The following is a 20,543-nucleotide window of genomic DNA, read 5'->3' as shown; positions in this document are numbered from 1 at the left end:
ACATTCTCCCCATGCATGCGTGGGTTCCCTCTGGGTGCTCCGGCTTCCTCCCACAGTCCAGAGACATGCTCATTAGGTTCATTGGTGACTCTAAATTGCCCGTAGGTGCAAGTGTGAAAGGTTGTCTGTCTCTGTGATTGTCTCTGTGATTAAGCAGTATAGATGATGGATGGAAAAGAAAGGGTTAAATAAGAAACACACAAATGGTTAAAAAAGGCAGTGACAACAAATAAACAGCAGCTATTTAAAAGGCTGATGGCAGCTGGGACAAAAGAGTGTTTCAGTCTGTTTGTCCTGCGAGTCGGTACAATGCAACGGCCAGAAGGAAGCAGCAAGTCATTAAAAAGAGGATGGTCAGGATCAATCAGGACTAACTGGGCCCACCTCAGTCAGGTCATTCAAAGTGGTGCCCGCAATTTTGCAGCAGGTCTTTACCATGCCCAGCTTTTTTGTTTTTAGCTGCTTCATTGTACACAGAGCACACCAGGAGACACAACACGACTCTTTACAGTATGGAAGTGGTCATCTAAAGGGCTTTTTATGCCCTCCATTAAAGCCAACACTTATAATGAGACTCATGTACGCTGATATTTGGAGTTTGGTGTGCAGCTACTAAGAACTAAAAAAAAAAGGAGAAGAAAAAGTCTTCTATTTAAACAGCCAAAATTAAGAGTCGGGCACGGCCCTGGGATTTGACTACCACTGAGTCTTATGGCCGTACCACCTGCTAATGTTCCACAACATGTTGGGGTGGCTGTAGCTCACTGGTAGAGTCGGTCGTCTTTCAATCAGAAGGTTGGAGGTTTCAATCCCCAGCTCCCGGTGGAATAACCAACAGACTGACTGACAGTTGGGCACTTGACGTAGCAGCCTCTGCCATCAGTGTGTGAATGTGTGTGTGAATGGGTGAATGTGACATGTATAGTAAAAGCAGCTTTGAGCGGTCGCTATATAAGTACAGTCCATTTACCATTTAACATAAATTAAATGCTGTTAGCTGCCAATCAACCAGGGAAGAATGCAGGCCTTGAAATAACCCAGATGAACTCCACTGGACCACTGCTAATGCTCCACTTATTCTCAGTCACTTACTCAGCTCTGTGCTTGGGCCAGCCTTCATCCCATCATCCCCTTTTGTCAACAAGACAGTGCACAGATTCATACTAAATATGCACAGACAGAAACCCAACCTCAATATTCCAGAAGAGTTGCTGTTTCCCATAACTTACTGCAGCACGGCAATCCCAAACGTCCACAACTCGACAGTCCTTCCTTGGCATCTGTTCCCACATGTACTTATACTACGTTAGATACACAAATGACAACCTGTGGCTATGACAGCGTACTGTTTGTAGTCCGGGAGAAACAGATCTCATGCCACATTTGTTAGGCTCTTTCAAGTCCCTGCCTGACTTCCTCCCCATGTCCACTGGGACTCTTCCCACAGGGCAACTTCATCAAACAGCTGAAATGTGTTTGATGAAGTCGAACAAGAAAATGAGACACGATTTTCATTGTTTGATTGCGACACAAAAAAACAACAACAAATCTTTCAGTTATCACAGACTCCATGGCAGCAATTTGTGTTTGGTGTTGCAGTTGACTCGCATCCAATCATACCAACTGGTGTCTGTGGCTTTTTGGAGAGTGGAGTGTAAAATGTGCATCAGACACACAAAACACTTTTTTCTTTAAGCACACAGTTTGTGTTTTTCTCTGTCCAGACACCCAAACACAAACACATACCAGTATACCCTTATTTATGTGGGCTCTGTCTGTGTTCCTAGACGTAAGGAATTGATGCGATATTGATGGTACAACAGTTTGCACATTAGAAAGCCACTCTCTAATTATTTTAGTAAACAGTATTGACTTTTGTGGCACCAGGCAGCCGCTCTGCTGAATCACAATATCTGTTCAAGTCGAGGTTCATTTACTTCAACACGACCGAATGCAAAGTTATTTCCACGACTTCTCGCCAAGGCTCTTTCCAAGAAGAGAGAGGGGGAGGGGACGTCTGAGGAAAGAAACAGGACCATGTGTAAGCAGATCGTCGGTCAGCAACAGCTTCAACTTTTTTACCAACAACTTGAAGCAAAAATAAAAAAAACATTTTGTAAATTTAATAACCGATATGCCAGATTCAGCTCAATGGAACAGTTAACTTAATGGTTCTCAGGCCAAAAGTTTGATCTCCGACTTTTAGATAACTGGTGTGGACATTAAAAAAATAACATTTCAGCAGAGGCCCGACAGCTACATTCCTATTTTTTAAACTTGAACTGTTCTGAACTCTTCCAGTTCTCTAAATCACTCGCCTCTGGCTGCTCGGCAAGTTTAATATCCTGCTGTCATTTGTACCAAGAATACTTCACTTAGCAGGGATGATAATGAAGATGAGCATAAAGTAATGTTTTCTCAGTTTAACTATTTTGCTCTGAAGCGTTGCTGCTCTTCAGCTGTGTAGAGGAAGACGAGGGAGGGGTGCTGCATAAAAAACTGATGTGTGACTTGCTCTTTACAAAAGCTTCAATCTTATTTCAGCTGAAAAACAGTGTTTCTTTTGGTAATATGATGAACCTCTAATTATATTTTCTTGACATGGGCTTTTCTGTAGGCTCTCTGAAGAGGAACGGTGTCGTAGCTAAGATCCCTTCTATTTACTGAGGTAACAAACAATGTTTCCATGGCAACTGGAACCCTGAACTTAACTTTTCAGGTATTAGTCAGTGGCATGTATTATGAGAACCTAGTTTAGTTATTATTCTTCTCCACCTTGTCGCCGTTTTACACAAATTTTACCATGCTTTGATGCCATTCGCTGATTCAGTCATGTGACGCAGCCAGATCGAAGCCAGGAAGTGTCTCTGCCATGCGGTCTGCTGTCAGCTTTAGCAGCCTGTTTGTGCCTTGGAAGTTATCGCTCGTACGTTTTTATTGCATTGTGCAAACTCAGTCTTGTGTAGTTTATTAGTTTTATTTATAGTCTGAATTCTGTGTAAGAATGCTCAGCTAGTGTCGAGCCTATATTACGTGTTAGCTCCATGCTTGTTAGCCTAGCTTTGTTGCAGCTTAATGCTAACTCTAGCTAAATAGGTATTTATGTTAAACATAGGCTGTGTTCGAAATGCCGTACTATATATTACATACTACATACTATATAATACATGCTATATACTGCATACTGCGTTCGGCGGTAGTATGTAGTATGCTACGCCAACATCAGTACGTGCTGCGAGTATAGTATGGCATTTTGAAGACAGCAAACGTTTGTATTGTTTAAAGGACAATTTCATAAGATAAAAGGTGACATTTGTAACTTTAATTTTCCTTGTAATTTTGATGTTACATCTGGATAGGCAGCTTTAGTGATGGTAATTATGTGCTCTGCCCTTTCATTTGTATTCCAGTTGTAGAAAATAGAGAAAACTGTACTGACAGTAAAGAACGTCAATTTTACTCCAGCTTCTGTATTTATTCAACTCTTGTTCGCTGCCTGTTGATTTGTGTGCAGACTTACACACTGAGAGCAGGACAGTCAGACCTTCAGGCTTCACCAGGAAACAGTTGAAAACATTAGATTGCAAAAAGCTTAAAAACATAACATAATGGTTTTATGTATTTCTTTTATTCAAAGTAGTTTAAGCAGGATGTTGCCCTTCAAGGTGTCCATAATCAGGTTTTTATGGACTGTGCAGAAGCAACTGTGCGTCGGCTTAAACCTGTCCATAAATTTATAAAGGACACCTCGTCAGTTATGATCCCTTACGTATGTCACTGCAGTCATTGTTTGGGTAAGTTCTCGTTAAAGTTGTGTAGAAGGGAGCGGTTAAACCGTGCGTCCCATACAGAGGATCAGTCCTTTCATGCGGCGGCCCCGGGTTCGACTCCCACCCTCAGCCCCCTTGCCGCATGTCACCCCCCACTCTCTCTTCCCCTGTTCCTGAGACTATCCACTGTCCTCTCTCTCTCAATAAAGGCATAAAAAGGCCCAAAACGTATCGTAGACTTGTGCACGTAATGTTTGTTATTTAAAATTCCAGTTGGACTTTTGTGAATAATATCGGACGATGACAACATGTGACTACGAGTCTATCATCAGGATGTGGAAATGAGTGTCTCACCACTTTAGGGAGATGGGACGTCCTCTGTGCCCAAATCGTTTCTGTCTTTATAAGATCAACAAATACACTGTGCTGTCAAACAGCTGCACTGGAGCTATAACTGTCCGAGGGTACCGAGTGCGTATGTGAGTCCTTGTACTTCTTACATTACGGCAGTTAAACCTAAAATACTTTCCACAGACACACAAGCACATCACATGCAAGCAAGCACACACACAAACGAGTGCGCGCGCACACACACACACACACGGAGAAAGTGCGATACACTTGATGTGTTTAATGGGTCTGTAGTAAATTGCAGCTAAGTGCCTTCAACCAATTTTCCTTTCACAGCTGAGCCCCAACACACACACACACACACACATATACATGCACATGTGAGCGAGCACACACAGAAGAAAACACTCTGTACGTGTACAGGTCGTACAGATGTGACAACAGAGAAAAACAGAACAAACGGGGGAAAAGTCAAATGAAGCCGGCGGCCGCGCAGTCGTCTGTGTTCGTATAAATGTGATGTGCTACATCGGCAAAAATATCTGTTTCTGTACAAACATCTCATCAGAAAAGTGCCTATGTTGTGCATTTGGTGCGACAGTCATTAAGCTGTTTGATTGCCGTCTCAATGAAGACTCACATCTTCATGGACTTCTTCATATTTAGCTGATTTTGCTTCTTAAAGCGCGGTGCACACTACAGGATAATCGGGCCGATTCCCCGCTTCCAACAATCGTAAGCCAAGTCCTGATTTTTCGATGGTTCTAAAGATGATGTCTCCAGAATTTCCTGTGGTGTGAGGGATGTTTAGAGTGGTTTTAAGAGTGGATGGAGATCTATTGAAAACGTTTAATAAAGGAGATATACAGTTTGTGCATCAATGTGCAAGATATCCTTTTAAATGTTATTAGATATATCTACTGCCTGATGTGGTATGATACTTCTGGACACCATATATATGTAATTTGCATATGTTCCTAGAACATCTTTATGTCAATGCAGCCACATAACCCGACTTGAAACAACCTCATTAATGCGCTAACCCAGCCGTAAAACTGCAATTGGAGCGGTAACATGCTGAACATCTGATTTACACACACGCACACCTCCGCTGACTTTATCGCTTTATTAGTGCCGTATATAATGCAATAAACAACGCACACGCATGCATGACCTGTAATTTATCTCGCCTCCTGCTGCGGCCTCTCAGCACTGATGTAGATACACGTTATCATTCTGTCTCACTCGCACACACGCACACGTAGCTGTCTCTTTTTTTATGTTTAATCCTGTTGTTTTTACTCATCTGTATAATCTTCTTGCTCTTGCCTGAAATCAGAGACGTGTAGATGCATAACAAAACAAGACTCTCAGGTCCGAGGTGACAAACGGGTGAGGGGGAGCAGGGACGAAGCTAGGAAAAGATAAAACAGCAGAAACAGTGTTGTAAGATAAGGATCTTAAAGAAAGCGGCCGAACTGGACCAATTTAATACGGAAAAAAACACAATATTCTGCCTTTATTCTTTAAGAAGTTTTTACCCATATATACAGACACTTAGAAGAACATGCTACATACTATTTCACTGTTTTTCTCACTGGCCAAACACAATAGACCATCCAATCACTCTGCTCCTTCTGCCCATTCACACAGCTCTATTTGTGCTGAGACATCTCCTCTGTTTCTCTCCTCCTCTTCATCCTTGACCTCTTCTTTTGTCTCTTTCATCACAGAAGGCGTCTCGTACACATTTCTTTTATTTCCTGCCTTTCTCTTATTTGATGTATTATTTCCTCTCTCATATTTTCCTATTGTAGCAAAGCTTTTCATTGGTCAAATGATCGATGCATTTAAAAACACAAGAAATAAAGCCTCGTGCTCGTCCTGAATAACGCAGCGCACTTTTACCTCACGTGTGTTTGCACAACTGTGATTACATAAAGTCACGAGGGCAGGGCCCCGACTCAAACTGCCCCTCTGTCACTTACCGGGGGGGTGATTGTTAATTAGTTCGTATGTTGATTAATTAAGTGGCTTTAATGTGTTTTAGGAGTGTATGTAGTGTTTGCCACACATGCATCAATACGTACGCATGCATGTGTGTGAAGTGTGGCTGCAGGGACGGAGATTAATTAATTGATTGCTGTTAAACACAGAGTCCACTTCCTGTATACTACACTTATACACTATATAATCCACCCAAGTCCCGCGCCCCTTGGTTACTGTTGCTACTCCTAGTATAGTATGGCGTTTTCAACTATTACAGTGAGAGATGTTCGGAGGGAAATAAAAGCAAATTTCTGGAGAAATAGTTCCCAAATATCAGAGACAAGTCGACAGAAAGGACAATATGCATTTGAAAGTTACATCCAGGATATAATCTGTCAGAGTGTTGAGAATGACGAGGACATAAAAATAAGAAGCTCTCCGGTCCCACTGCAAGAGTCAGGCACCCCACGTCCTAACAATACATGTTAAAGACAATCATATACAGGAACAACAATGTTCTTGCACAGCAGAGTAAGTCACGATATTGTTGTAAGCTAATGTTTAGTTCAGTCAGACAAATGTTTATTGCAGCAGCAGAACATAGCTTGTGTTTGGCGTCGAGCCTCCGACCTCATCACTCCTCGCAGATTTATTTTACATGCAGAAATTGAGGATTGATGAGATAATATCTTAAACCCCCTATTCGGAGCCTGCAGGTGGATGTTGGTGGGGCTGAAAGTGAGAGCGCAGTACTGGTGCAGGGCAGCGATGGCAATGACAGAGCACAGGGAGAGACAGGAAATCTTGCAGCTTAAATAGAGCGCCAATTGGGAGGAAGTGTTTGTCGAGTGATGATGAAGTGACGCATATCAGTTATTAAATCAGTGCAGCTCGAGTTGCCTGAACTAGCTCGCAGGCGTCGCCCCATTTATGACTCCCTATAACTTTCATTATCTAATATGCTTTAGCCCATTGCTAGCAAAGCTAAATTATCCCACTCTTTCATGTTGTTTAGAGCGCGTCAGGATATCGGTCGCATATCGTGGCTTTGATCCAGACGCTGAATCTGGATTAGCTTATAATTAATATTCAACCGTCTTTGTTTGCTAACATGCTAACCTAGCCAAGTTAGTTAGCGTCTTAACTTGGAGCATAAACGAAGGAGTTTTTGTTGATATTCGATGGATTAAGCTGCGAGCGAGGTCTTCCACAATCTATAACCTATCGACATCTCTCCTCTTTGAGAGTTTTTGGCTTCAGAAAAGCGAAAATATGACACCGCCCTCTAAACTTTGCGGAAATCTGCTGTCAGACTTGCTTATTATTTTACGGCATCTGAAAGCTTGACAAGCCTCCCGTGCCTAGTTACGGTTGCTAACGTAGGATTGGACACAGGCCTTTCAATGGAGGGGCTTAGCGAAGGGTCAATTGTGTTGGACTAAGTGCCTGAACAAAAGCAGACAAAACGTGCAGCTCTCAGCCTCCAGCGTCCTTTGAATCATTTGCACTTTAACATCATACTAAATAAAAGAAATAGAAGCGATCTCAATATTATGTTTAAAGGGCTAAAGAGCATGATTTCCTTCTTTCAAAACTTTGAATTCATTACATGCAGCAGATTGGTACAGCCAAGGCTGCAGGGTTTGCATTGACAGGTGTAGTGAAAAGGTCACAATGAGAGCAAAGGGAGACTCGGAGTCGCACATGTTCTACGCAATTTCCTCCAAATGAACGTGACAACTTAAAGAATGAAGAGGGAAGTAGATTGGAGCGGATATGTTTAGTGTGTGTGTGTGTGTGTGTGCGTGTGTGCGCAAATGTGCTTTTACTGGAAGCACAGTCATAGGTTAGATGGCAGTACGTCCATTGTGGCAGTAAGAGATTCCTGAATGTGTGTGTGTGTGTGTGTGTGTGTGAGCAAGAAAGAGAGAGCGAGTGACAGAAGGAGAGAGAGACAGAGTGATAGACGGGCAGAGAAGAAGGGAGAGACAGAGAGAGAACTGCTTACATGCTCTTATTGTTAGTCACAGTTAGAATTGAATTTGTACAGAAGAGCAAAAAACTCAATTTTTTTCACTGTGTCAACTCTTTTAAAACACTGTGTGTGTGTGTGTGTGTGTGTGTGTGTGTGTGCACTCCTGTGATGGGCGGTCTCGCTCTAGTTGCTTCACTCTAAATCACACGCACACATTACAGGACACATACGCACATACATGCATGGCTAAGCTTCACTGAAGAGAGAGACTGTTTCCTCGACTTCTTTTCTTTGCGCAGCATGCACACACAAATGTGTTTGTCAGCGGATGCACACGTGCACGCACACACACACACATTTATCCTCCCTATCGCTGCCCCTTTCTCTCCACGTCTCTCTCACACACACGCACACATCATTGAACCTACATGAACTCGCACAAAAACCCATTCATTCAAACATAGAAATACTTGGCACACAAGACCTCACCGCTCACTCACATTGACACACACACACTTACACACACACACCTCCTCTGAGCTTATCTCGGTGCAGTGTGGAGCAGCTTTTGAAGGCAGTAGGGAGCCAGTTGTTGACGAGCCACTTAATAATTCCCTTGGACAGGCATGAAATTCTTTCCTTTTCGTTCTCTGTCTCCTCTCCTCTCGCTCTAATATTCCTCTTCCTGCTGTGTTTGTCTGCTTTTTTCACATCCTCCAATTTTCTAATTTTGTTCTTTGTCTCTTCTTTCCACACTCTGTGTGTCTCTGTGTCCGTCCCTTCTCTGTGTCTCTGTTTTTTTCTGCTCTCTGTGATTCATCTTTGCATCCGCTTGTGAACTAAAGTTGTTATTTAGAAGGTTAAAAGGCACTTGAGAGTCTGCAGTTTAAATACAGGTGTGGCTAAAAAGGCAGGTTTTTATGAATCCCAAACATTCTATGTTCTCCTCCGCTGTCATATCATCACAACGACGTGTGCTAACGGGGCTAGCAGATGATGTGATGTGAGACTGCCTGTTGTCTGTCTCCGATGGCTTCTGTGCTATAAGCGCATTTGGTTAAGCTAACTGTTAACATGCTAGCTAACCTGAAACATGGCAGCACTAAACAGTTAAAATACTTTCCGAGCTTCTTTTCATTGTAAGTTAACTTTGCTATTAAAATTATTTCCGGGGAGTTGTTAAAGAGCGGGGAAATCTCTCATAGCGTCACTGAACTGGCTCGCTAACAGTTGTCGCTAACTTGTCAACAAGAGCAAGTTCATACCGTTTATTTAAAAGGTGCGTTTCTACCATTGACTTCCATGTCACAACTGTCTAAGCAGATTGCTGTTTTGTGTTGCAAATTATACTCTGAGAGGAGGTTTGATAAAAGCGTAATTTGGAACTGAGTTCAACATTTTGCACTCTTTTTGGGCCTGTGATTCCCTGGAATCTGTCTCGTCCATGCAGTACACACGCCACCTATAGCATACACACTATACACTCTATCTATCTATCTATATATCTACCTACTCACCTACAACGGATGAATACAGCAGGATGTAGGATTTGCAAAGTTGGGCACTTTAAACTGTAGTGTAAAATGTACAGAAAACCTTTGTCACAACATTGTGATCAAATATATGGAAGCCCAAAGCGGACATAACTAGTAATCTTCAGTTGTTTTCTCAAGATCTTGACTCATTTATCTCGTAATCTCAAGATAACAACGCTGCACCATATCGTCAGATGATCATACCTCGAATCCCCGGAGTTGCAAAAGCACAAAACAAACAAATACCGGCTTAACCCTCAAATTCCACAGGATCCGTTTCTGGCGCGTTCTGTGTGCGCCGTGACCTCCGGAGTCGATCACACCCATTCAGGTCAGTGCACGTGATTACACGGCACGTGCTGCGGTCCGTCTCAGGCTCCACTTCAAGCACACGTCAAGCTGAACAGAGCAGATAGTTCCAAACAGGAAGTCACACACGAAAACAGCATACAGCATCCGGTCATTTCAAAATAAAAGTACAGACCGGTACAGACTCCCGTTTTTTCCGTTTTCATAACAACAACACACTGAAATCTTGAAAAAACAACACTTTTAATAAAGTAGTGTACTCAGCCATGGTCGAAGCACAAAATTCACAGAATGATCTCCAGATGAGCAGATAATCAACCTCGCAGGTGCAAACTGAACTGTAGTTTGTGTGTTGCTTTGTTTAGCATTGATGTTATCGCGTGATTTCGCAATTCTCGCGTGATAACCATGCCAGACCAGAACCGCGGCACAGACAGGACGCACCGGACACGGATCCTGTGGGATCAAGGTGTAACTGTTGTTTTGTATGCTAGATCGTCGGAAATGTTTCCTAAGCTAAACAAGCTTTTTATCTCGAGATAATGTCCTCTTAAGGCTTCCGTACAAATGTACCTGTGTTGAACCTTTGTTCTGCTGTGTTCGCTTGTGGTGAAGATGGATACTTAGCTCGCGCGTGTTTGTGCATGTTTTCATACATTTATGAGTTCTGTGCTTTAATGCATTTCAGCTTCTGTACGAGATGCAGAATAGAGAAAAACTCCACACACTGACGCAAAAAGTTAAACAATTTATTGGATCAGATGAGAGCGTTTTGCAGGAGACAGACGGAAAATACAGAGATGTCTAATAACTCAATTTTTACTTCTTTACTGAAGCAATCTTTCCCCCCTTGTTGTTGTCATCTTGTGGCCCGTGGTGTGCTAGCAGAGATGTAAACATGATGTTATCTGTGGCAGTACTGTGGCTTCCAAGAGACTACTGCCCCGGGATACACACACACGCACACACACACACACACACACACACACACACACACACATACATTTTAACATATACACAGAAAGGCTTCAAACTTACACAAGCACATAGAGAATTAGACGCACATTATCTCCTGTCGTCTTTCTCTTCTCCCTCTTTGATTTTTATCCCTCCATCTGCTCTTCGACCCTCAAGGCGGAAGGAGAATCTCCTCCTTCATTTATTTATTTCTCTGCATGTCTACTTTGTGCCCTTCATCTTCCTCTCCTGCGCTCCCTCTTTCATCTTTTCCATGCTTTTAATCCTGTTTGTCCCCACTTCTCCTCCTCCTCCTCCTCCTCCTCACCTGTTTGTCACCTTCCACCTGCGTAGTTGTCTTCTGTCTTGTTGTATATCTACAGTATCTTTTCTTTATTTCAAGGTAGACCGAACTGAGTGCAAGAAGGAGAGAAAGAAAAAAGAGTTACGGATTAAGAAAGTGTGTGTGTGTGTGTGACAGAAAGAAAGAGAGAGAGCTTTCAGAGAGAGATCTCATTAAGTAAAGGTCACATAGGGATGTGTTGCAGAGGAAGATAGGGCGGTTGGCAACTTGTCACTAGTCACTTGTACTTAAACTCTTGACTGTGTATTAAGTGTGAGTGTTTGTGCAGCAGCATCTTGTTAGATGTATTTGTGTTATTCAGGACTGTGTTCCTGTCTGTAAGTTTGATTCTCTGCCCTAATGTGCTACTTAAACTTTATTTACATAATCTTTGCTCTTAGTGTTAACCAACTGTATATAAAGATGGACGACGCGTCTCCATCTGCTCTCATTGTACAAAATAGCCCCTGTGACGGGTGATGACATCTTGCGAGGGTGATGGCATTTGGAGCCAGATTTGCGCAGTAGAGATCGGCAGGTGGAGCCGCTGAAGCCACTTCCGCTAACCAAAACACACACTTAACTTAGCGAAAGAAAACCTGTCAAAGATCCGACGTCGACATCGGCGTGTTTAACAGCAGAACAGCTTCTAGTGTTGGTCTGAGGTTAACGTTCACAGATATGGAAACTTCAATGACTGTAGTGATTGTTTGAGTCACGTCTTCTCTCACCGTTCCTCCTCTACTCTGCTAATCAGAAACAGATCGGCTGCAGGAGCCGTATCTGTCAACAGAGCGTCAATCATCATTATAACAGCAAGAAAATAACTAATTAAAAATAAACGTGTCAGAAAAATTAACACTTGGACGTAAATCAGCATGATAAGAACTAACTATAATGACAGAAACCATGTTTGAGAAAAATGTATTTGATGTGTATTTTGGTTTTATAGTTTGACTCATGTCCCATCTGTTAACATGGAGGAGGCGGGCTTTACGACCTATACTGCAGCCAGTCAGCAGGGGGCGACAGAGAGGGTTTGGCTTCACTTTTAGGGAGCTGTCTTGTCATCCATCTTTTTATACAGGTTATGGTGTTACACCTTAATGTAAATTTTTTTATTTTGCAGGATGTGTGACTGTGTCTGCAAATATTATATTTTCATATACATGAGGTATATTGATGAGGAGTTTTCTAATCTTCCCCTGGTTGTCTTATGTTTCTGTATCATTCTGCATCGATTAACCTTAAAGCCATTTTAACCTTAAAAACCTAAAGAAGAACTGTCCTCATCAGAACATGCAGCATGTAACACTGAGTCCTCACAAAGACAGTGAAACAAGAACACATAACACAAACTTGCACACCTAAGGTGCACAACATTTTAGATCGAAGATGCAAACTGTGCCTGGAGACACACTGTGGCATACCTAAAACAAGTACATATCTTACGTTTCTCTTCTTCTCTGTTGGCATCCTGTATGCTCAGCTGAAGTTTAGTCTAATAAGGGACAAACACAAATACACACTTTCCCTCCGGAAACAGTGGGCCCGGCAAAATACCCTGTAATCAGGCTTGTGTGTGTGTGTTGGCGGTAATAAATGCCCCCTTGGAAACTCAAAGCCAAATAATCAAGATTGACGCTGGCACACGGCACTCTGAGGTGTGTGTGTTGGTGTGTTTGTGCTATTTTTGTTGGAAGGATCCAATCAAATGTAATCATGCTGATTACATTAATCGTGCAGTTTATAATCACCACTCTTTTTTCTCTCCTTTAAAACTCTCCCCTGGTCTCTGGTGGTTGTTTATTCCTGTTGCTTCTTCTAAATCTTCACAGTTGTCAGTCACTTTAATAAAGTGGAAACAGAAAGAAAATAAACGGGTCAAGAATGTTATTAAAGAAAACTTCTTGTGTCTTTCTTTCTCTCTGTAGGACACAGAGGTGGTGAACACAGCCATCCTAACAGGTCGACGCGTCGCGATGCCCATCAAGCTGGTTACAGTGGAAACCGACGGGCAGGTGCGGGAGGTGGATGACTCGGTCACCTGCAGCTCGACAGACGTGGACGTAGTCAAGGTATGCGTTACACAGAGTACACACACATAAACATAGGAATTATGAAGCTGCAACTGATCTCCATTTATATAAAGCATTTTGGGAAAAGACACTAAAGTTGTTCTCATAAATCAGTTGTTGATGCTTCGTAATTGAGCAAGTGCCAACGAGAAAAATGGTCTCAGGAAATTCACAAAATATCTTACCTCAGGCTCTGCCAGGTATGTGAGATATGGATTAAGAAATCATTTCTTAAAGACAGAAATAACGTTTTAAGAGGAAGAGGTTATCACAGTAATGTGAGGAGGTAAACTCAGGTATTTTACTCAGCGAGGGATCCATCTTAGATCATTATGAAATGTAAAATCTTTGAGGATTTTTTGTTGTTGTCTAATTCACTTTGTGCGGCACAGCGTAATGAGACACTTATCACAGTGTGGATGCTTTTTTATCCCACTGTCTGTTTTGCTGAATGTCATACAAGAATGGTTCAGAAATGCTGCTCTCATTTAGCCCTAAAAAAGCAACATGTTTGTTTTGTCTGAGCTGTAAGAGGGATTGAAGGTCATTTACATTAAGTTCAGTGTTTTAGTGAAGTAAAACAGTTTCACACATGTGGCCTCTTGAAAATCTCTAATCTTTACTAAGTGATTACTTAACTGTAGCTGCAGCTGAGCCCCACATTAAGACATGTTTGGTTGATGTCTTTTTGGTTCCAGGCATTGTGAAAAGCAATCTTGTCGCAGGTTTCAGAAATGCATCAAAGCACTCAAGTTTAGCAGATTAAACGTGTCCATTGAAATTTTCTCACAGTGTTTCTGTTAATGTTTCGTGTTCCTCACCAAAACACTTTGAATACATCCTTCAAGCATTCTTAAAGACCCCGTCCAGTGAAAAGTGTTTAGCCTTGTAAACATCTCCATGTGGTGTTCTTCATGTGCTACAAGACATATCAGGGACAACATCAGCAGTCATCTCCATGGCTGGGCCTGTCTGCTTTTAAACTGCAGTGCACCAAGGACAGGCTGAACAATACGATTGGCAGGTTTGTGATGTCACAAATCTAAGGAGCCAATCTTGTTAATGGACGGGGTGACGCTATGCATATCATTATGTGCAACCTATGGCAACCCCTTTGTGATGTGCAAGCCAGCTGTAACCGTCATCGTAATTTTTGCAAACTCACTACTGACTACTAACGTTAACTTTAATACTGCTAATTACTACATTTCAAGCTAGCTAAGTTTCAACAAGTTGCCACTAAACGATGGCAGAGACATGTTTTGGTTTCATGACGGAGGCGGCAATTAAAATTTACATAGTGGGCGCGGCCTATGTAGATTCAGGGTAATTAAACATATTTTGCAGAAAAAAATTATCAGACATAGTTAATTATTTCAAGCAGATCATTTTATATGTCTTAAATTATGACTGGAGCAGTCTTCTGCCTCCTTGCCTTTGTATTGCTGTGATACACAGACAAGAACCACCTGCAGAACGGTTGAATATTGTGACACCATTGGCAGCGTAACTAGTGGTCAAAAACTAGTAATAAATCCCATACAGCTTATTGAAAGTGACAGAGCACACATGGCCAAAGTGAGACCATCCAATATTATTAACACTACTTCAATACCATTTTGTCCAACCATACACAGTCCACATAAACATCTGTGCTGGTTGGTCATAAGTTCCTCTAGTTTATGTAAAAGTCATTAAAGATAAATACTGGAGAACTGCATGCTGGGTAAAGTGCTCTCAGTTCAAAGTGAAACTTCTCCTTGTCATGAATTAATTGAATTGTCTTTGATGAAACAGAGGTTGAAGGTGTTGTATGCAAGAAGGCTCAAGTTATGAACTTCAGTGCATGGTGTTGCTCTTTCTTTTTCACTTAATCTCCTCCACATACAGGTCAGAGGTCAGGGCCAGTTAGAACTGGCAGACATCCAGTGTCTCTCTGAAGGACTCTTGAGCAGGACGAACAAACATGACACTTGGAAAGACAGTCTGAAGTGCTCAGCCACTCCACCACCAAACCAAACAAACAAAATTAATCATACAGCAATAACATCAAATAATACCTTTACAGAAACAGGCCCATGTCAGGGCCTGAAGATTGATTCCTCTCGTGCTCCGTTCCCTGTGCCCTCAGGGCTCGAAAATGAAACGCACCCTTGCTGTGACAGTTTCAATATGAAGCCAATTTCCTGGTACAAGCCGACAGGAGTGGTGCTGTTTAAGTACGATCAATAACAACACAGTGAAAATGGAAGGAACTCATTCAGATAGATGTAACGTTAGCGCTTTGTGCGTCGGTGTGTGTTTGTGTGTCCAGCATGTATGGGAGGGAAAGGAGAGTGTATGAAAGGCTGTAGGGAAGCGGAACATGCTTGTGTATGTGCATTTGTTTATAGCTGCATGCATGTGTATGTATCTTTGTATGTTTTCTGTCCTATTGAACGTCCGTGCGAGTGACTAAAGGACACAAAGGAAGGAAAGCGTTTGTGTTTAAGTTACAATAGATCCCATCCAGATCTTTATAGTCAAACATACAAACACAGACACATACAGATTGCATGTTTCAAAGACGAGTTAAAGAAAGTACAGCAGAAAGATAGTCACAGAACCAAAGCTTATGTTAAAACTACAAATTAAAACTATTTTTGCAGGTGATGTATTTGTTACAAAAACTCAAAGTGCCAACAGCACAGCTGAATTTTGAATTCTGGAAGGTTTTCCTCTACAAACCAGTTAATGCAGTTGCAGAGGTGGACACGTATTACAAGAATTAATGGGAAACTGCTGTCCTGCCCTGCTGAACTGAACTGAACCTGAACCCTGGATCTCAGGTTGAAAAAAAAAAATCCCCTGAATTCCTTCAACATCCCACAAATCTACTCACACAGCATGTTATGTAAGAGTGAAACAAAACCCATTCCACGATAACAACCTGCTCACTGTACATTATCCAGCTTATTACACAGCTACCTGTTTACAAAATCAATAAGTTGACACAAAATATTGATTTGGACTTTTTTTCATTTAAAAATGATTATATTTCTGTTAAACCCACAGTGAGAGCTGTGTCCATAGCAACGGTTAACTCTGTAGCAAACATTTCCACTGATGCTGAAGTAAGTTTAAGCGGACTGCAGGAATCAGTGCAGCACCTGATTCAGGTTTTCTGTCTCATCACTGTCAGAGTCTGTTGACATTTTCTTTTCCATTCACCGTCTTTAAATTCCGCCATATCCCGTACTGTGTTCTGTTCGTTTACTTCATGTGGCGTCTTTAGTTTTGTAGATCTCTCTGTCGTAGCCTGCAGTTTTTGCGTCTTTTAACCTTTATGTTTTCTCTCAGACCAACGTCAAATTTACCAGACTTCTTTTAGCAGATTTATATGATTACAGTTAGTCTTTCAGATTGTGTGATTAGAGTCGAATCCCTAGCAACCGTCTGTTCTTCATAGCAATGGTCTGTTATCAAGAAATAGCAGTCCTCTGAATGCTGTTACTAACCAATCAGAATCCAGTATTTAACACAGCCATGTAATAATGATATTTATGCTATTTTGGGGTGAAATTTATGCTTTAACAGGCAGAATTGCTAACCTAAAAAATGCTATTAACAAAGGTATCCATCAAATATCTTCCTCACCAAATTTCTTCTGCTGATATTTGAGTTATAATTTACCAAAAGTATTAAACTGAGAAAGAAAAATAAACACATTGAGACTGATTTTGTTTGTTTGTGTGGCAGAGAGAGTGTGTATGTGATGGCTGAGTGTCTGCAAACTGTTGTTATTTGTTGACATGTGATCTGACACGTATTCCCCCTCTGTCATTTCCTTACACACACACACACACACATAGGAACACAGAAAGAGATTTAACACAGACAGCTGTTTGAGAATGGCACCCATGGGGTACCACTCCAGGTAGCTGTAGCTGTCAGTGAGTCACCATGACAGCTGTAAAGGACAATCCAGAGAGCCTAGACAGCAAACACACAGGGCTTTCGTGCCCTGAGCTGGGGAGCTCAGGCAGCACTTCCTCACAGACTCCAGAAAGAGGCCTTTCTAGTACAGGTCTCTAACTTAGTGTACAGCTTAATACTAACAATGTCTAATACATTATACAGCAGCTATTTCATTTTTCCAGTTCTTGTTAAAAACAACTTTGTTATGGGATTTTACTTCTGAGAATTTGAGTACGATTTAGTACGTGCAGTTTACTCCAGCAATCCAAATTTGGACCAACAAGTCTTCCATAGTAAACAACAACATCTATCTTTGTCCAAGCTCTTTAGATAGTCGCATGGAATCATTGCCTGACCTGACGCCCTTTCTGATAGCCTTGTCTAGTTCTAATGTTGCTAAATCAACTCAACTTTAATAACATCGCACTTCACACATCATTAGAAGATCCCAACCTCCACCTGGTCACCACCTGACACTGATCCTCCAATTGCTGTGGATGGCAAGGCCAGCTTTCTGTACTGTAGGTTTGGTTAGGTAAGGCCACTAAAAAGACTTGGTTAGCTTTAAGAAGGGACAGGTTTTGGTTTGATGTAATTTTCAGGGCCTAAAAAATGTTGATTGTTTGTGTTGGAAACTAGAAAATAGCATCGGACTCCCATCTTGAAAGTTTGGTCACCCATCCAACATATCGACCTTCTCCCAGGGTGAATGTTATCTTCGCTCCAGTCATTATAAGTACGGCACCTAGAGGGCTTTGTCACCTAATGTTTACACTTAGGAGAACGTTCTAGAAAGACTAGAATGTTTTTCGTCTTAGATTGGCAGTAAAACAGGACACACAATTCATGTTTTTGAATCCGGAAAAATGAAGGCTACATGTCTTACTTACATTTGCTGAAACTGTAAGAAGAAGAAGCTATACTTTATTAATCCCTGAGGGGAAATTCAATTTATTAGAAACATGTAATACACACACACAGGCTCGAAATACACACATGCAAAAACAGGACTTTATGGACATGAATTAAAGGGGAGATGTCAGAGTGAGGGGGCTGCACACGGACGAGCGCCCCGAGAAGTGGTGCTCAAGAGCACATCGACAGTGCCCAGGAAATTAACTGCCACCTCTCAAGCTACCAGTCCCGATTTTCATACTTGGTCTGTACCAGAAACTCGGACCGGCAACCCTCCAGTTCCCAAGCCAAGTCCCTAAAGACTGATCTGCTGTCGTCCCAATTTTAAGAGACAAGATATCCTTCAAACATCGAACATGTTTGAACCACAACCATCGAACATGACCGCTCCTGAAAACAAGAAGTCGTCACATTTCATTAACCAGCCTTTTGTTTAATTACTCATGGTGGATAAATGTTTGCAGGGGGAATTGAACAGTCCGTTTCCTTGCTCTGCCAATGAACGTATGGCTGATATGACCAACTCAACCTGTCACTAGCTACAATGCACTGCTGTAGATTTCACTGATGCAGCCCGTGTTGCTCACTTCAGCCAATCTATCCCCTGACATCCACATATGCAGCAGCGATGTACTACATAGATAATAACTTTCAGCCCCCCTTCCTCTCATTCTCTGTCAGAGCAAACTATCTTGTTAAGGTCCTCGGAGATGCTGTCATTTGATGCGTGTATGTGTATGCGCTGCTATTGTTGACACAGCAGTATGTGTAGGTCGGCGGTGTAAAGCTAGTAGGGGACAGATAGGGGACAAGCACACGCATACACACAAATTAGTACCATTATCCTGACCTCACGCAGCCTGCTCTCTGACAAAGCAAAGGGGGGGAGAGGAGGAGTGATGGGATGAGAGGGGGGAGAACATGACGAACGGATCGATGAGGAGACGAGAGGAGATCAAACGAGAGAACCAGGACGTAAAAAAGACACAAGAATTTGGATTAATGTCAGCAAAGGAAAGTCTAAAATAATAATAATAGCTTAAAACACCTTCAGCCCTGATTAGAAACAACTGACCGCTAGCAAAGCCAGTTAGCTGGTTAGCTAGTTTAGGCTTGCACAGTCATGTTTGATTCAGGGAAGTTTCCAGGAACTAACATGGAAAATAACATCACATTAGCAAAAAACATAAATTAGTCCTCATTCTAAACAAGGTAATGTCCAATCCTACGTTAGCAACCGTAAGTAGGCGCTGGAGGCTGATGAGCTTTTGCCTCGATTTTTATGTCCTCTTCATTCAACACTCCGCTGACAAATTGTATCATGGACGTAGCCTTCAAATGCTTCCTTTCATTGTACTTTCTCTCTGATATTCGGGAACTATTTTTCCAGAAATTTGCTATTATTTCCCTCTTGTAGTTAAAACACCATAATATTTATATGCTGGTGCAAAAGCTTGACAGGCAGGCAGGATGTAGCGAAGGGTCACTTGGCTGTTTCAAAATATGAACAAGTATTTTTAGCTTAGCAAAAACACAAGCACATGCTAGCTTTACACAGCAGCAAAGGTAAATTGCTGATTCTTTTTTTCCATGTCTTCCACATCAATCATCAATAATGATGTTGACTTTTTGCCTGCCACATGCAGCTTTAGCTTCATTCTTTTGAAAATTGAAAAATGAAAGTCATTCATTCAAAATTGACTTTAAATCACGAGTCACTTTCCCGTCTCCAAACGTAAGGAGCTAATGTCAACCCTGTTAGCTAACCTATTGACAGTGAATTAAAAACTGTTAGCAAATGTTGTCATATTAGCTGAGAAGAGTTTCTCTGTCTATCTGAAATCATGAGGGTAGACAGTAGCTCAGTCTGTAGGGACTTGGCTTGGGAATCGGAGGGTGGCCAGTTCAAGTTCTGGTACGGGCCAAGCTTGGAATTGGGGATGGTTGCTGAAGAGGTTCCTTTCCTGGGGTCCGTCGAGGTGTCCTTGAGCAAGGCACCGAATCCCCCAAGTGCTCGAGGCCCCTCACTCTGACGTCTGTTTGTTCGTGTCTGTATTTCGGGCCTTTGTGTGTGTAGCATGTTTGTAAAAACAGAGTGAAAATTTGAACTTACCCTCAGGGATTAATAAAAGTATGTCCGTCTCTTCCTCTCACTTCAATAAGGAAAGCTTGACAAGCACAGCAACAGTGGAGGGACACACATAACATGGACCACAGAGACACACACATACACACGCATTGATGCAGTCAATGTACAGCCAATGCCATACTGTAACTACATAAACCAAAAACCAATACATGCAATCGTCCTGTTTCTCCTCCATACAGGATGGGCACACACTTGTTTCCTAACACACTTGTTTC

At 42.0% G+C, this 20,543-nt stretch overlaps 1 protein-coding gene across 1 annotated transcript in view; it reads left to right on the top strand.

Moving 5' to 3' along the window:
- LOC138610153 (transmembrane protein 132C) overlaps window positions 1–20,543 on the top strand; it is a 292,087-nt gene that overhangs the window by 229,201 nt on the left and 42,343 nt on the right. The window contains exon 6 of the mRNA XM_069682861.1: window positions 13,164–13,307. Coding sequence (XP_069538962.1) covers window positions 13,164–13,307 — 144 coding nt within the window. The remainder of the gene's footprint in view (window positions 1–13,163; window positions 13,308–20,543) is intronic.

Source organism: Semicossyphus pulcher, unplaced genomic scaffold (assembly GCF_022749685.1).
Source record: "Semicossyphus pulcher isolate SPU_LCO1_2020_fin unplaced genomic scaffold, fSemPul1.0.p SCAF_6, whole genome shotgun sequence".
Taxonomy (NCBI): domain Eukaryota; kingdom Metazoa; phylum Chordata; class Actinopteri; order Labriformes; family Labridae; genus Semicossyphus; species Semicossyphus pulcher.
This window is presented reverse-complemented; position numbering and strand designations above follow the sequence as displayed.